The 17,060-nt window shown below is 39.3% G+C and overlaps 1 protein-coding gene across 31 annotated transcripts in view; it reads right to left on the bottom strand.

Moving 5' to 3' along the window:
- Positions 1-676: 676 nt before the first annotated feature.
- The window catches only part of MARCHF1 (membrane associated ring-CH-type finger 1), a 239,566-nt gene continuing 223,182 nt past the window's right edge, over positions 677-17,060 (bottom strand). For all 31 annotated transcript variants that reach the window (XM_083834624.1, XM_083834621.1, XM_083834617.1 and 28 more), the window contains 2 exons: positions 12,121-12,268; positions 677-8,984 (listed from right to left, as the gene is read on the bottom strand). In XM_083834624.1, the coding sequence (XP_083690750.1) occupies positions 8,683-8,984; positions 12,121-12,268 (450 nt within the window). In that variant the 3' untranslated portion in view covers positions 677-8,682. The remainder of the gene's footprint in view (positions 8,985-12,120; positions 12,269-17,060) is intronic.

Raw genomic sequence — 17,060 nt, 5'->3', positions numbered from 1 at the left:
AACTCACTGTGTACTTACACTAGAGAGCAAACATTCAGCAGCAGTATATTATTCAATTACAGCTTTCATAGCTAAATAAAATTCAGTATTTTAATTGTGTCCTTACCTCTCATACTGTACCTGCTCTTTAGGACGCAGGCTTCTAAGTTGACAAATTGCCCACATCTTGACATCCTGACTAGTGCAGCACATCTTTGCTGGTCATACAGCAGACAGGACTCAGGCACCTATTAGAAATACTTTGTGGTGGGAAACCCTTACCTTTTCCTGGTAGGAGCAAGACTATATGCAAAAAAAATAGCAGGCTCCCTGTTGAACAGTGGGCCCCCAGTTACAGCTTTTATACACCCCTTGTGGTGGTGGGTGGGGTCCTTAGGTGCGCACAGGTTTGTGGAGAGCGGTGATAGGCCTTCTCTCACCAAATGGGGTGCTGCATGGCACAAATCATTCAGCTCAGGTGTAAGGAATACACCTGCTTGGTGAAAATGTATACACAGATAATGAGATAATCAGTTAATTGTGAAGAACTTTCACCTTGTACCCTCTGAGAATCTGTCAGGAACAGAGACAGCTGGTAAGACGTCAACAAAGCACTGAGTATTTTATGTTTTGTCAAGAGAATGAGAGAATTACGCTGTTCTCTCCACCCTGTATTAAAGAAGTCAGGCCAGAAGCCAATTAAAGTCCATATAGTCTGTTTTTAAATGTCTCTTTAGCTTAGTTGTTTTTTTTTTTTTCTGTCCCCTCTTTTGAGAAAGCTGTGCATTTGTAAATTAAGTTGCATAGGACTTCTAAATAGCAGGCTAGCTGTATGAAGCAAGTCTTTAGATGCCATTAAATGTGTCTTTCAGTAAGGTTCTTAGTAGAGTCTCCCTTTCAGAAATGCAAAAGTAAAAAAAAAAAAAAAAGGCAAAGGCAAAGGGTGAATTTCACAGCAGGACATTTTTGATTGATAGGCCAGGTTAGATTGCCTTGTAGTCACAGTTCAGATGTACAGTCTGTAGAAATTGTACCACTCACAGCTCAGATGCCCAGTAATCACGAGGAAATATGTGTTCCTGATGGATGATCTTTCTAGTGCTCGATCCCTAATGCAGTTCTGTGTGTTAAACAGGGCTCTCTGTCTTGGTAAATAGTTAACAGCTCTCTGAAATTTGACAGCTACTTCAGGGTGTATATTTTTTTACTGTGTAGCTGTGCAGCAAGTTTTACTGCTAAGTTTTATTCTGTTCACAGCTGTATTAAACTTTTCCCTTTTTACAAAGTAGGTCTGTGCTATCATTTCAAGTTTTAGGAAACCAAATTCCATAGTAATAGGGAATTAATCACTGTTCTTCTTACATGAATATATAGAGAAACCTGGGTAAATGTAACAGGCCTGAAGCAGGAGCAAGTGACCCAGTGCATCTTCACGTGGACTGCAAGTCTTGAGCCTGGCTGGAGGCCTTGATGTTCTGACACCAGCTATAGCTCTAGGCCATCACATCACTGTTTTGTGTTTTAGAAACGGGTGTGCTGAAGTTCAGAGCACGCCTTTGACATTTTTCAACCTCGTTAAAAAACTGAGGTGTGTAGTGGAATTTATTGATGGATTCCGCTTGTTTTGATTTATAAAACCTGCAACGCTAAACTCCAGTAGAAGCTGAACCACAGTAGGCAGTAAGTCTGAACTAAAGCTCTGTACGTGTTCAGTGGTCTGACAGATTTTGCCTTTCAGAAAGCTGTACCTTCAAGTTTGTCCTCTATACACCATCAGATGTACTTTGAAGTTGGAAAAATTGCTGTCCTACCACACTCGGTAAAATACTGACATAAAATGAGCACTAAGATAACTACAAGTTTTAGCATGTCGCTGTAATAACAGTCTGTTAGTCTGGCATTCGGGTGAATGCTTTAAAGAAAGATTGTCACACAAAGTTATAGAGTATGAGACAGTCTATATTGCTTGAAACAATTCACGAATAAGAAGGTATTATAAAAAAAGTGGTTGTTACTTGTGTTGTTGATGTAGTCAAAGATTTGAATTTTTATTTTTTTTTAATATTGCTTACACTTGAAGAACATGTTTGCAATTCGGACTTCATTGAGTTTTGTGGGCTTTTCTCTCTTGAAGTCCATGTGTTCACTGCTTGTGTAGCTGTCTTTTAAACTGTGTTGTTGACCTGTTGCATAAGTAATGAAAAAGAACTGTTTCCATCTTTAACTTTATATATTGAATTATGAGGAAAGAAAATTTTATTTTTAATGTCTGAACTTGGAGTGTTTGTGCCTTGGGTGAAGGGGTTAGAGGGAGTATTTTGCCTTATGCTACAGAGACAAGATAATGGAATTTCATCCATCAGTTTCATAATCCTATCATTCCTGCACTTTAGGGTTTTGCGTAGTGATGAGTTTCTTCTTTGTGCTTGAAAAAAAAGGATGAATGCTCTCAGGAGTTCTGAATTTTGTTCTCTGTTTCTTAGAAATCTAGAAGGCAGTTGCTGTAACGGCTGGAATGGCAAATATGGCTGTGATGTTCTCTGTTCTTACAAATTTGCCGTGGGGGATACCTTGAAATTCTGTTTACTTGTAAGCGTTATAAACTTTAACGTTAAAATCCTCTATTATAATTCTCTGTAAATGACCGTGGTGTTTTTTTTTTTTTCTGGTATGCTTTTTTTGAAGGTATACTTTATTCAAGCTAGCCTTGGAGAGCTAAGACCTCTCTGAGGAGCTGGCTGAATTATATTCAGACTTTCTCAGCAGCAGCTGAGCTGTCCTCTGATTCTAGAGCTTATCATACTGATGGTCTCAGCTGGAACGAAGCAGCTGTCTTTGATTCCAGCAGTAATCTGATGTTGTTTCATGTACACTAAGCAAATAGCTGTCAGTTGTTGATTTAAGAGACAAAACAAAAACCTGTCCTTCTCAGGGATGGCTTTATGCAGTGGATTAATTAATTTACCATCCTTTGGTGTAAGAAGTAAACGTGGCTGAATTAAAGGAACTGTTCACCATGGCTTTCTGGTCTGCTTCACAAAGCCATTTCTAAACGGGTGCGACTACAGACATTCCTGATGAGGAAAAGCTATCATGCAGTTAGGCACTTAACCTGGCTCATTATTGTATTTTTACTTTTTTCCGCTACCAAAGCCTGTGCTGCTCCTTTATGGAACGTCAGTGTGTGCAACAGGATGCGACAAGTCCAAAAGGCAACATATATGAACCATTTTCTGAGCCATTCCTGAGTAGTCCAAGGAATAGACTTACAGAGTACAGTATGTGGGTTTTCGGTCTTTATTGGAGTAGCACTCATACGCATCTCTGTAAAGACTGTATATGAAGACAGAGTCTAGAATCCAAAAATGTTGGACTCCAACTTTAAAAGAAATAGCCATTGCTAATTTAGTTAACACACTTACTTAAAAATTGTTTTGATCTTCCATCATCTTTGCTTTTTGTTTTTAATAGTGCTGATTGTTGTATTTTTGTGTGTGTGGTTTTGGCTTTTAGATCAAGATCAATTTGAGGTATAGAACAACTTCAGTATTTTATTTGGAGTTGGTGGGGGTCATATGAGTAAGTACTGTATAGCGTTGTTTCTTTATACGTACGCAGAGAACAAACTGAACAGAAATGTGTTTTGCGATCTAATGGTACCCTCTTCATCAAGGGATTGCAAATACCTCATGTGCGAAGCAAAAAGGTATAGTGGACTTACACCAGTGTTCCCTGAATTCTAAAAATAAATGTGGTTTTATTTTTGTATATGTTAACAAAAATACATTTTTTATTACTCAAATTTCTTTGGTTATGCTGTTTCTTCTGTGTTGTATCTTGTAGATTCATGAATCTGTATTTGATTTAAATGGTAAGCTAGTTAGGGCAGATATAACAAAATGAACAGTCTGTTGGATGTAGGGAATATAATCTGTTAGAACACTTTTCCTGTGGTTTGACCATATTCTTGGCAGGCTCCAGCCATTTGATGATCTATTTCAGCTAGAACAGTGAAGACTTGAAACTCAGCCCACTTTCTCCCCAGCTGACAATCTAGGACAGCTATATGGGGTAGGTTGACACAATCCTCTTCAGAAAACTATGTAGTTTGGCTGGAACTTGTATTTATCAAGACAGATAGGATACTTTCTTTGGGTTTATACCTGACTCAAAGGACACATAACTTTTTAAAGCACACCTGTAATATTCTTTTCATAAAAAAGAAAACAAAAACATTTATTCTGTCGGATTTTTATGAGAAAATCTCACGCAGTAGAATTCCAAAATTATAAAAAGGACACCTGATCCATTCTGACAATCTAAAGTAGGATTCTTTAAATCATTTAGCTCTGCAGTGTTTGTCCAGCCCATCTTAAAGGATTTCTAGTGTTGGACATTACACAGTCACATTTAACTGTTTAGTCCAAGGCACTCTGCTCCTTAGAAACGTTTCTTCCTCCTGGCCTTGCTGCAGCTGAAACCCAGTACTAGTTGTCTGTTTTGCTATGGATGGAAAAAGTTGTTTTTGTCATTAACGCCTGTTCTTATATATCTCTTCCCTTTTGCAAGTTAAGCAACCATAGCTCTTCTCAAGTGTTTTTGTACTCTGAGGTGTTTTCTGCCAACGCGCGGTACCCAAAGCTAGGCCTGCCAATCCAGCAGGTTTATCAATATTGAGTATGCAGCTGAGTGTATTGTTCGCATTGCTTGCAAGAGTGTGGTGTCGCCAATATATGTTCAGCATGCGATGCTCTATAAACAGACTGACAAATGTAGAATACTACAGAAATTTGGGTCATTTGTTTAATACAAATACATTTTTTTCACAACAATAAGCAGATATATTACTTTTGTTTCCCTTACCTTCTGTCTTTCAGTACACATTCAGCCACAAAAACATACAGTTTTTCTTTTGCAAAAGAGAGGGAGTTAAACAAGTAACACAAACTTGTAGTTCCAAATATTATACACAGTAAAATATTTTCATCATAGAATAAGTGTCATCGCTTTATTAGAAATTATAAATAGTTTGTTCTGGTGATGGGGAACTTACTATTTTTTTCTACACAAAAAAAATAAGCACCGCTTTCAGATAAAGCAGTGTGTGAATGGCACAATTGGACTAGTTGAGAATATTCTTAATGCTAATGATAGTCAGGAGTGATATATTTATGCCAGTTTGAAGTTAATTTTGTAATGCTTATATCTTAAATCAGGAGAAGAAACGTGCATACCCACAGATTAGATAGAAGTATCTTGCTTAAAATTCAAGATCTGATCTCACACCAACTTACTTCCACCTACCTTCGTTAAAACTTTGCTTAAACGGGAATGCAGGTTAAATTCTTCTCAGTAATGGCAGCTTGGAGCAAGGCTCTGCCCTTGTTGGGTTTAGCCAAGCTAAACTCCACTGTCAGTGTGTTTGCCTGAGATGCACTGTGGCTACACAGGTAGCTTGATACTGATCTTTATTCAATATCTTGTACTCATTTCATTTAAAAAAAATCTTAGGATGTATCTTAAAACTTTCAGTAAGCTGTTTTTGCAGCCCAGAATCCTGTTAATACAGAAAATTACCCTTTTTGTGGGAATGAAGAATCATTGATAAGCAGCTGCCTAGGGTCTGTATTCACGCACCATCGTTACTCGTGCAGACCTGCATCTAAGGCATGTTGGTGTGACTAGATCCTTGCCGTCCTGAAGAAGTCCCACTCTGCTACAGAAACAAATTCCAACCCAGCATGAAATCCCTGAAAGCTTTAGCATATCCACTGCACCTAAAATGAGAAAGGGTGCACTGGCTAATACTGTAATCCTTAAAGAGTTTAAGGGCTGCTTCCAACCTGCTGTAATCTCTTTTGCTGCCGACTTTAGCAGACAATGTCTCATTTTGCTTCTTTTTCTGCAGTCTGAATAAATATTTCAAAGGGAGAGGACGAATTTCAGCTGAAGTCTTTCTCCGATTCTTACATTTAACTTTAAGCTCAGTTGCACATGTACTTGAGTGCCACAACAGTGTTTGGAAGTTGAAGCTTTCAGTATAAGATGACTTTGCAAGTTGTTCTGTTGCTGACTCTTCGGTGTGTTTTAAAAACGTGCAGTAATTTTGCTGGATGCCATACATCTGTTTTCAGAAGCCTCAAGTATTTTTTTCCTTTATTTGAATTTTATGCTTGTTCAAGAAAAGAACAGCGTGAATTAGTTTCCAGTAAACTGTCAAAATAGGAGATAAAGTACTTTCAATGGGGTCATGATATTACAGCAGGTTAAAGAACAAGTTGGCTAAAGAAGCAGGGTTACTGTCACTTAGATGACAGCAAGAAACTTTCTGGTCATTTCAGAAAGACCTTAGTTGTCTTCCATAATGCTGGCTGTTTTTTGTTTTTAATTTTTTTTGTTTGTTTTTGTCAGTCAACTATGCCATGATTCATCAGGTTTTATTGTAAACATAATTCCAAACATGGAGATGCAGCTAGTAATTTTAAGTGTCTAACTTGCTTCAACTATAATGAGAGTTACTTTTTAGTGAATAGGTTTACACTTTTAGAAATGATGTCTTTGCAGAATATCTTAAACACATGCAGTTATGAGGCATTCCTTAGTACTGTCATGGTTTTCTGAAGACTTTGTAAAGTCTCCTGCACAATTATAAACAGAGAAATGATTTGGTTACTCACATATCTGTTTTCAAATGAGAAGCTGTTACATTTCCAATTCTGCAACTGGATAATTGGAAAATTATTTTACATGAAAGGCAAGTGGCATCGTTTGAAACGGCTTGAACATCAGTCCAACTCACCTGGAGTAACTTAGAATATTAACACGTATTTCAGGTGTATTCAAGCACCAAGATTTTGTGTTCAGTCTGGCCAAATGACAGTCATTCCACCACCAAATTATACGAGCAATTCCAAAACAGAGGAATAAAATGCTCTGAAAAAGACACTTTTTTTTTTCTTCTAATACTGCTACTGCCAGTAGTCCCTGAGCCTTTAAACCATTAAACACATTCACAAGGAAATACCTAATAAATAAACTCCACGACATCTTAGGCCCAGCACTCTTCGTATTTGGAAGGATGTGATGACTCATTTATTTAACTGGAGATGTTTGAACGTGTGAGGAGGAAATTTACCATTAGGAACTGCAAGGCTTCTGTAGAAGGCTAGTCCACTGGCAATTATGGCAGATTCCCCCTTTGAATGAACCTGTGCTGTCTTACTCTCTTTACTCTGGTTCTTTACTTGCTTGTTTGCTTTTTCTTGTTTACCTAAATACAAGACCAAAAAAGAACTTTAAATTCTTTTTTTTTTTTAATATATATCTTATGTTCAGGCCCTAGACTTGTCCAAGCCAGCACGTAACTCCAAGTCAATACCTGCTGTTGTGCCCTGATGGTAAACATCATAGGTATGAGTAGCTAATCACAAAATGTGTTCTTTATATAATTCAGCCTGTTGGACACAGTATTATATCTACATTCATTCATCTATTGCACTCTTTAATGCTATTCACACTTCATTTTTATATGAGAATGCTCAAAACATGAAATTAACAACTGAACGGTTGAATCTTTAATACCTCAAGTTTACCTGTACAGAGGGAATCCATTGATTTACTTTTCTTAGTTAGGAAGATAAAAACTAACTTTTCAGAACAGGGAGACAAAAACTACCATCCTTTTAAGATATCTAAGTATATTCTCTTCTCTCTACCTGTCTGTATCATGAATCATAAAAAATAAAACCCAAAATACCTTCCATTGTCCCTGTGTCATCCTTTCAGAATTTGATAATACGCAATTTACTTTTGTGTGATTTTGCAGTAAACTGCATTTTTTCATTTATAGTTTTGCCTCAAAACGTTGTATATCCAATTTATGAAAAAAAAAAATCTAATTCACTCTTACAGAATATAATAAACAGCTGAGCTGCTGTTCTAAATGCATTATCTACAATTTTTCTCCTCCCCATACATGTTTTGCTGACAGCTATAGTTAAAAATATCTATAGCCTATGGAGATGTGAGTTTATACTGGTTGGAATTGCTTATTTTTTAAAAAATTCAGGCATATTCAAAAACAGTGCTACCCTTCAAATGTTTCAAATATCCTTAGTTGACACAGCTGCCCAAACATTCAGGCTCCCCTGGAGTCACACGGACATCTGTCACTTCATGAGGCTCAGAGTGGGTGCTGTGACACAGCTCTTTATACCTCGGTTCAGTTAATGCGTGTCACTTGAACAGTTCTCCTTTCAAGTGTGTCTTTAAGAAGATAAATAGGAAATACAACTTTTAGTAGTAAATAGATGAACGATTTGGTTTTGTTTCCTGTAAACAAAATGGTTCTAGCAGGTCTGTGTCTACTTGCCCAGCCATCCACTTTTTTTTTGTATAATAATAATTTTAAAAGAAATGCTGTCGCGTTGGTTTGGCATTGTCTGTTAAACCTGTTCTCTATTGCACTTCCTACACTTCCACTTTCACAACACTTGCTGACTAGCTGAGAAACTACTTCACAAATGGTCACATTCCATACAGTAACGAGTTGCTTTGCTGGATCCTTTTTCCTTCTAGGGTTTTGGTTTGTGTTTTTTTGTTTTTTAACTGAAAAAATGCACAGTCATTTCTACTCTCTTTCAGCATTAGTAGTGTAGAAAACACTATGCCTTATTCTGCAAGGAAGAAACAACGCTGTCTCTGTCAAACTGGCATCACCTCAGATGTCATTTCTTCAGCTGCCAGCTGAGAGTTTGTACCTGTCTGTGCTACTGGCACCACCACTGCGTCCTTGAGATCCGAGCTGTGCGTGCACGAAGAGTTCTTCTCCTCCAGTTTTTTGGCAGTGTCTGGGCAGTTCTGAACAAAGATCACTCTGTTGTAGGCTTTCAACCTGCGCCACAGCTGAACGTAAACCTTACACTGCACGTACATGAAGACGAGGCCCCCCGTGAATCCAATGGCCACCACCACGAGTTTTGTCCAAAATGGCCATTCAAGGACACCTTTGAAATAAAGCATTCGTATTTATTACCGTTGTTACAATGGGTACCAAGTGCTGAATATCAGTAAAATGTTTTGAAAAGCAGCCAGGTGCTAAGAACTCCCAGATACGTACATGCTGTTGGGGCGGCTGTGGCTCTAGTGGAAAACAGCAGCTGTTTCCTATCCCACAGGCAGAGGGCCAGAGAGAAACTACATCCGACTCCCACTCTTAACTGACTTCCCCACAATTTGATCAAATAAGAAGTTCAAGACCCGCTCCTGACAGAAGCCTAATGCTTGATACAGTCAAAAAAACCCAAACTGAACATTTCATCCTAACATTCAATGCTTTGCTTAAGCAAAAATACAAGTACCAGAAGGGAGATAACTGAATGCCTAGAAACATTATGCACGTTTTTACCAACAATTTTTTTTGTATCACGCTAGAATCATGACACTGTTTATGGTTCCTGGAAGACCAACATTTACAATGATGCTGCCTGGTTCTAGCTTCATTCTGAAGACAGGGCACAGTAAAAAAAAAAAAAAGAAAATATATAATGGAAAGAGCTCCACCTCTTCCATCATCCATCTTCCTTGGCCTTTCTTTTTCCTGCTATTCTGTCTGTGCAACCCCCCTGAATCCATCTGTATCAAAAAGGAGAACTTGTATCTCTGTGTGGTAAAAGGGTAACTCTACAGCATTTGGTGTATCTGTTGCTTTTGTCATTTCCTGGATCTTTATCAGATCACTTGCTCTGAATAAACTGCAATCATATTGATATTTAAAGAAAAAAACTGAGGATGCTGACACTGAAAAACTAGAGAGGAAAGTATTTGAAATTGGTTGTAATATGACTAAGGTTAAGATGATTTGCATTAGCCTACACGTGGTCTTACAAATTTAAAGGAACAAACTGTTGTTGTATTAAGAACAGCCTTCCTCTCATTAATTCATGTCACTGCTATCTGCTTTTTTCAATGATTCAGTAGCATAATGTGAAGGAACAGCTACCATCCTTCCCATTACACACTGCCTCATTACATTTAAGGATTACATATTATACACAAGAGTCAAACCTCTGTGCTTAGCTGTCAGTCTTTGAATAACCTGAATAGTTTTACTGGTCATACATAGAGGGTTTCTGAATAATCTTTTGCTCACAGAGTGCAGTATTCAAGGTGCCTTTCAGGTGCAGTATTCAACCCTAGATCTGGTAACCCAGAATCTTCAACAGCAAGTCTTTACTTGTAGCCAGCTGTGAGGCTCATGGATCTGGTTATCTCCATTATTGTTAAACAAGGTAGGAACTGGGCTTTTAATTAAAAAATCAAATAGAGGCCAAAAGAATACTAATTATTGCAAAAGCTCTAAGTAGCTCTCAGGCATCTTTGTTGATTTTTTAGTGTGGAGAATTATCCAGAATATTTGGTGAACGCTGAATTACATAAAAGTCATAAATACTTTTTGAGCCTACCAGGATTAATTAACATGATCCTTATACATTCTATGTAACAGCACATATTAATGCTAGCTGTTTTGTTGTGTAAATTCAGCTAATCCACAGCCCGTACCTTTCTCCTTTTTAATGAATAGGGTGGTTTATGTTGTACTCCTAAGTAGAACTTCAAAGCCATTCCTAGTCCTGTCCTCAGGGTGTTGGGGGATTTTTTGTTTTGTCTTGGAGATGCAAAGCAGGGCTACCCATTTAGAAAAAAGGCAAAACGGGACTTCGTATTATACATTCATCTGTGACTTAGTGAGGCTTAGTGAGGCTTTGCCTCACACAGGCAAGAAACACAAGCATCAGGAGTATCATCAAATATTTATCTAACTAGCAAAGCACAAAGCTCTGCCTGTTTTGTTTTCTGTGTTAACTAGAGAATACAGCACAAAGCTAGAGCCGTTTGTCCCTCTACTGTCTAATTCCTAAAGTCAATCCAGATCAAAAAGAAAAGCTTCTTATCAACCTCCTTATGATAATCATATCTAAGACTTGAATTTAAGACCAAATAGACTGAGATTTAACTCAAACCAAATGCGGACTCGAAATGGAAAACAGTAGATCAGCTTGCAATATAGTTTCCACACATAGTAAGTATATTCCAAAATGAAACCTACTTATTTCTAGTATGCATTTTTAAGTGTAAATTATCTAGCCAGTGGATTTCCTTTCCAAATACGTGATAAATCTTGATTTTAAATTCTCACGTTTTGTATGCAAATATTAGAACATGACTTCCATGTGATCAAACTTTAGGTCAAGGAGTACATCTGAATGTGACAGGCAGAACAGTTTTTGATTAGCACTAGCAGGGGAAGCACTGGATGAGAATCTTCCCTGGAAGGTAACTGGGAACATGTCTTCACAAAGGTAAGGTATTCCTGCTCAGGTGAAAGGCTGTGCTCTCTACCTCAGCTGGCACATTTCATCTAACTAGAGAAAGAAAAGTACAGGCTAGCATCATCACTCCAGTTAGACTCTGACAGGCCCTGAAGTAAATGCTTCTGAGAAATTAAATCAGGTAGCTTTTTTTTTTTTTTTCCCTCTTGAAATATTCAGATTTATCCATGTAACTGAATATTTTGGGACAATGTTTGGGGCAGCGTTCTGAGTTCCGAATTTCAGAATTGAAGATAAAAAGTGTCTATAAGCTAAGGCTAATAAAAGAAGCACTTTGTTTCTGCTCTGTGAATACTTACAGATACAACTGAAACATGGTCTCTTGGAATTTCTTAATAGGAAGCTTGTCAATGAAAGGGCTCTATCCCGTTTTACGGGATACAGAGGTTCAAGTGGATAATATAAATAAATTGATATTTTGTGAACTGAACTTGCACTGGGCTTTGATTTTGGCTCATCTTTTTTTCCTAAGCCTTAGAAATACCTCAATAATGGGAGATTAACCTAAGAAGAACCAGCAGGCTAGTTAAGCTGTTGTAATGGTTGCACTTAGCAGAGATCTCTCTGCAGGGGCATACAACAAGCTTTTAACACAGATGTGTTCGTTACTTCTCTATTAAAGTATTTGATGTAGCCATATATCAGTGAGGTGTTAACTTGAGAACTGAATGTGACTAGTTACCTGGCTGCACTTCAAATCCACCCACTGCGTTCATTATCAACAAGACTGAAGAAGATAAAAGACACTTACCATTATCATTGCCTTGTTTAATTTCCTCAGCGGTTCTATCAATTAAAACATACAATGACCAAACAACACAGGTAATTGCAATTACGTGGAATGTGACTGAACAAACTATTTTCCTCCTCTCACTTGTCGTCATCTGTAGTTTCTCCCACTACAATTAAAAAATAAAAAATAAAAATGAGATACAAAATCAGATTAGTGAAATTTTACATGAAACTGATTAGGCCATTCTGGCTTTCTGCCAAAAAAAGCAAGCATTAATAGACTTAACAAACCCTTTTATTTCAATAATATACAGAACAGTAGTATGTGCATTGTCATGGTAAAATTCATAATGATCTCATTTCCACAGATTCACAGGAATGAAGAATTAGGAAGGAGAGTTCCATTCTTTCTGTTTGCTTGTGAATGACATCTGAAGTAATTTCACTGCAGTACAGCCATAACACAGTAATAGACAAGTAAAAAGATGAATATTCATTTTTAACTTTTCCTGGTGCACGCTTCTGGTGATGAGAGAAGAAAAAACAAACATTACCTTGCAATACTCAAACTATTCTTAAGTATTCTCAGTTTCTTAAAGGAGTTGTGGAACAGCCTTCCCATAAAATAATGGCATGAAAAATATTTTTCCCATAAAGAACAGCTGCATTTGAGGATTAAATTCAATAAACTTGAGAAGATGATTACGTGGAAATGATTGTACATGGTAACAGTCTCAGTAACTCCAGAAGTATCTTCCAGGCATCTGTTTGCAAATTATGGCACTAAATCCAGGCATGTGTTTGTGAATTATGGCACTAAATCCTAGCTTAAATTATGGCTATTTTAAAATGAAACAGGCTATTCTCTGCATTTGAACAATGCAGCTCTTGAGGCGATTTTTTAATCTTGCTTGCGGATACATCATTTTTTTGTTTATCACCTCTCTAAAATAAAACCTTTCTATACCAAAATGCTTGCTTTGGAAAACAGATGAAAGAATATGACACTTAAAAGCAAAATGCCTCAGTCTGATGAATAATGTCAGAGAGTCCATAGCTGGCATCCGATGAACAAAGCAAGCGCAGACCACGATACAACAGTGCCACCTCCCTCACAGTCGTGCTAATGCACGACTCGGCTGGTTCACAATCCAAGCCGCGGCACTGACCAGCACAGGAACACCCTGCTGTGCCAGCACATACCTTTGGTGCTCTCAAGCCACAGTTCCTGCTAGCTTCCAGCCACCCTGGCCACTTCAGAGCACTGAGGTGGCAGAAACTTACTTTGAAGGGTTTGTTTTTGTTTTTGTTGTCGGCCGGTTGGGGTCTTCTGTTTTGTTTGGGGAAAATAAAGATTTCCCCAGATGGCTTATGGCCAGTGTTGGAGATGGGATCCTGTGCAGGGCAGGTCCTTAACCTGAACTGAAATGGCCACTCCTGGAGTCCGAACACTACTTGCTGTCCAGCCAGATTCCCACCAGGTACAACTGCATGAAAGCCGAGGAGCATCCATGCAATGAGACCAAGAGGGCGAACTTCCAGCAAAGCTTCTGCCAGCAGCTAGCTTTAGAGCAGCAGGTACTGGTCCGAACAAATACCCTTTTTTAATGGCAGTTAAAGCTTACACGTTTCAGTCCTGTTGTCTCAAAAATGAAATCTCTGTGGACTGTTTGCCAGAAATTTATGAGCACAAGGCTTAAATAACTACTTAGAAATGAAAGATTTCCTGAGAAATATAAAAAGAGACAGAGCTAGCAGTTATTTACCAGCTGATACATCATCACAGTTTCTGAGATAAAGTGAAAAGTAAGCTTGTGGGATTTTGAATAGCAGTCTAGAGAAATGGGAAGCATTAAAAAAAAGAAGAAATAAAACCCAGAAGCTCAGGTTCATGTATTTCATGTAGGCAGTGTTCAGTGGTAAGAATGGAGACTGTGGCATTATCATTACAGCCTTATCATATCATTACAGTGACCAGGTTACACAGCATTTGACCTGGATACTTTGATCCTTTTTGCAATGAGAATTCAATTCAAGCCTTTCAGTAGGCTTTCTTGTCAAAGAAAAAGTTGTCTTTGTCCACATGGAAGAAAGGGTCCTACCCTAACCCTTCGCATAGTTTTGGGTGCTTTGTGGAAGATCAATGGGAAATATAAAGAAGAAGGAATTGTGCTCTCAAACAGAAAATTTTCTGTCGTCTCTTATACTACACACTTTTGTTCTACTGGTGGGGAAATTACGTGCTAAATTTTTCATTGCCATGCATATCTGCAGCTTGTTATAGCTATTTTGCACTCTATTGTGCACTGAAAAGCCTTAGACAGTTGACCTGCATGCCAAGTTAAGTAAGTCTTTTCCATGTGGTATTTTAAAGTTTGGAAAGAAGAATATGCCATTAATCTAAATGTACACATGTTGTAGGTGGAAAAAATGATGAAAACAAATGACCATCAAGGAGGGTAGGTAAATAAAGGCACAGCCCCGCAAACTTATGCTGAGATTTGCAGTAAATGTGTATCACGAGATGGAGACAGTGGGAAAGGGCTAAAGCTGGGCTTTTTTGCTAACATCCCATGATCAGATCCAGCCATACAGCAAGCCAAGACCTACTGGCCTCTGCTTCCTCTCTCTGGTCGCTTTCCCTCTCCCACAGGAGAGGAGGGCTGTATGTCTACTGCATCCACGCACGCGTTACTGCACCAGAAACCATCAGGCTGGCAGGAGAATGGTAGTGGTCACTACACCATGGAGCTGGGACACCACACGGAGCACCCCTTACTCCCAGCTGCAATAAAAAAAAAAATAAAATAAAAAGAGAGAGAAAGGAGCACAGGGAAGATCCCTGCTCACAGGGACAGATGCAGGGGGGATGAGAGTATTTGTGAGGCTTTTACAGCTGCTTGGTGTCTCCCAAAGCCGTGCAGCTGTTCTGCCCAGCTCTAGCTGCAGTCCCAGTTCTCCTCTGCTCCAGTCACGATGGTCTGAGCTCAGAAGGGGAAATTTAATTAAACTTTGTGCTCTAGTTCTGGTGAACCCTATGGTGGCTGAGGTAATTTTCTTGTCCTAATCACATATTTTAGCTTGGCTGAACAGAGAGTACTATGTGACTACTGTCATTCCCTCCTAGACGACTGATCTGCTAGCAATTTAAACTTGCAATTTAAGTTGCCCTGGAGCAGAAAAATGCAATTCACCCTTTTAGGATTTTTGCAATAGGTTTAAATCTAACATTTAACTGTCAACGTTAGCACAGACTTGCGTGGATAAAAGCAAAATTACGTGAAGTAAAAACTACTTGAAAGTCCATAGCAAAGGCTTTGAGACAACAGTATATTGAGCAGTAAAAGCCCCTTTTACTTGTGTTGTGTTGTCCAGGGCTCAATATATGCTAAAGCTGGCTGGGGACATTTGGCAGCCGCTACCATGTCACACAGCATAGGAATGCCTCCTTAATCCCCAATAAATTCATCTCTGCTGTATTTTGCAGCTTCTGCAATTCTCATGGCTCTTTACATTTAGTCCATGATGGTAGGAAAAAAATAGGCTGCATCACATTTTATTAGCTTCAACCTTGAGCTGGAAAAACCTACATCCATCAGGATGACACTGTGTGACATGCCATGGATAGGGTATCAGATGCCACCAAGAATAGAAAATAACAGAAGTAAGTGTTCAGATGCAACTTTCCTTGGAAACTTCGATGTTAACACTCCTAAAGTGCTCTAGAGACTAGAAGGAGTGAAAGAAATGGAAGACTGTAAGCGACAGAGGAGACATTTATAATGACTTGCAAATTAGGGAGTCAATAAATTGCTAGACAAACACTGTAGTTTTTGCCCAGCCTACTCTGAAGCATCCCTTCACAGCGGTACATCCTGTTGTGACCACCCCCGGAGTCCTTACTGTTGGCAGCTATACAAAGGCAGGCTGGAAATCACCACAGACACAGATGGTTTAATATCCTGCAAACGCAGAAGCAACCACACGAACGACATTGCGCTCCACGGAGCGGGTGTGCTAGCATCTAACTGCCACGAGACCTTTTTGCACGGCAACGCGTGCGTGGCCCAGGAAAAAAGCTTGCACCGTGCTCTGCAGACCACCGGAGGGCGGCGGATGACCGTGCACCTGCTGCACAAGTTCCCAGCAAAGAGCCGCGGCGAACCAAGCGTCGGGCTCCTGCGCTGCGCTGCCCGGAGGTCTCTTAGCACCTTGGAAGTGGCAGCTGGAAAACCGCAGCCCGGTCTCGATGTCTACCTTGCGCTTTCTTTTAGTTTCTTACAGACTGCCTTGCTCGGAAAGGGGAACGGTTTCTGATTTCATAACCTGCCCTCGCAATTACAAAACGCAGTCATGAGTCTTCTGGGAGGGAGAGGGGAGATTTGAACAGGCTGCTCATAGGCGAGGAACATCTAAATCATACGCTGCCAACCGCTTCCCTTTCCTGTAACATGGTCTGAGAAAATAGCTGATACTTATTTTAAAGGACCAAATTTGCCTCCCCACATGGGCCATCTAGTGAAAGCTTGGTTAATCAATAAGCAACAAATAAATCTGGATATTTTTAGTACCCTCTGAAAATAGATCGTCTGAGGGTCTGAAAACGCTGCTTTGTATCCTTGAGCTACCAGCACAGCTTTTCTTCTTACAGACTGAAGTACGTCCATGGTTTTAGCTCTGTCCTGCACATTAAGCTTTCTACAAACTGGTTTCAGGGTGCCCTGGTACAGGAGCAAAAGCTTGGTGCTGTTCACACACCACAGAATTGCACCCCGCAAGCTCTGCAGCTTGCCCTTCTTTCCCCCACCTTCAGACTGCAGATTTACTTTGTGTGTCCCCATGTTGACTCCTGCTAGGGGGAACCCCTCACGTTGGACACAAAGTTTTGTCTACACAGACTTCCTGAAGCAACTCCTTACCTACAGCAGGTTTGCAGATGCACGTTTACCACATCAGGTC

Source organism: Anser anser (genome assembly GCF_964211835.1).
Source record: "Anser anser genome assembly, chromosome: 4".
Taxonomy (NCBI): Eukaryota; Metazoa; Chordata; class Aves; order Anseriformes; family Anatidae; genus Anser; species Anser anser.
The sequence above is the reverse complement of the archived record's forward strand: the minus strand, read 5'-3'. Positions and strand labels throughout refer to the sequence as shown.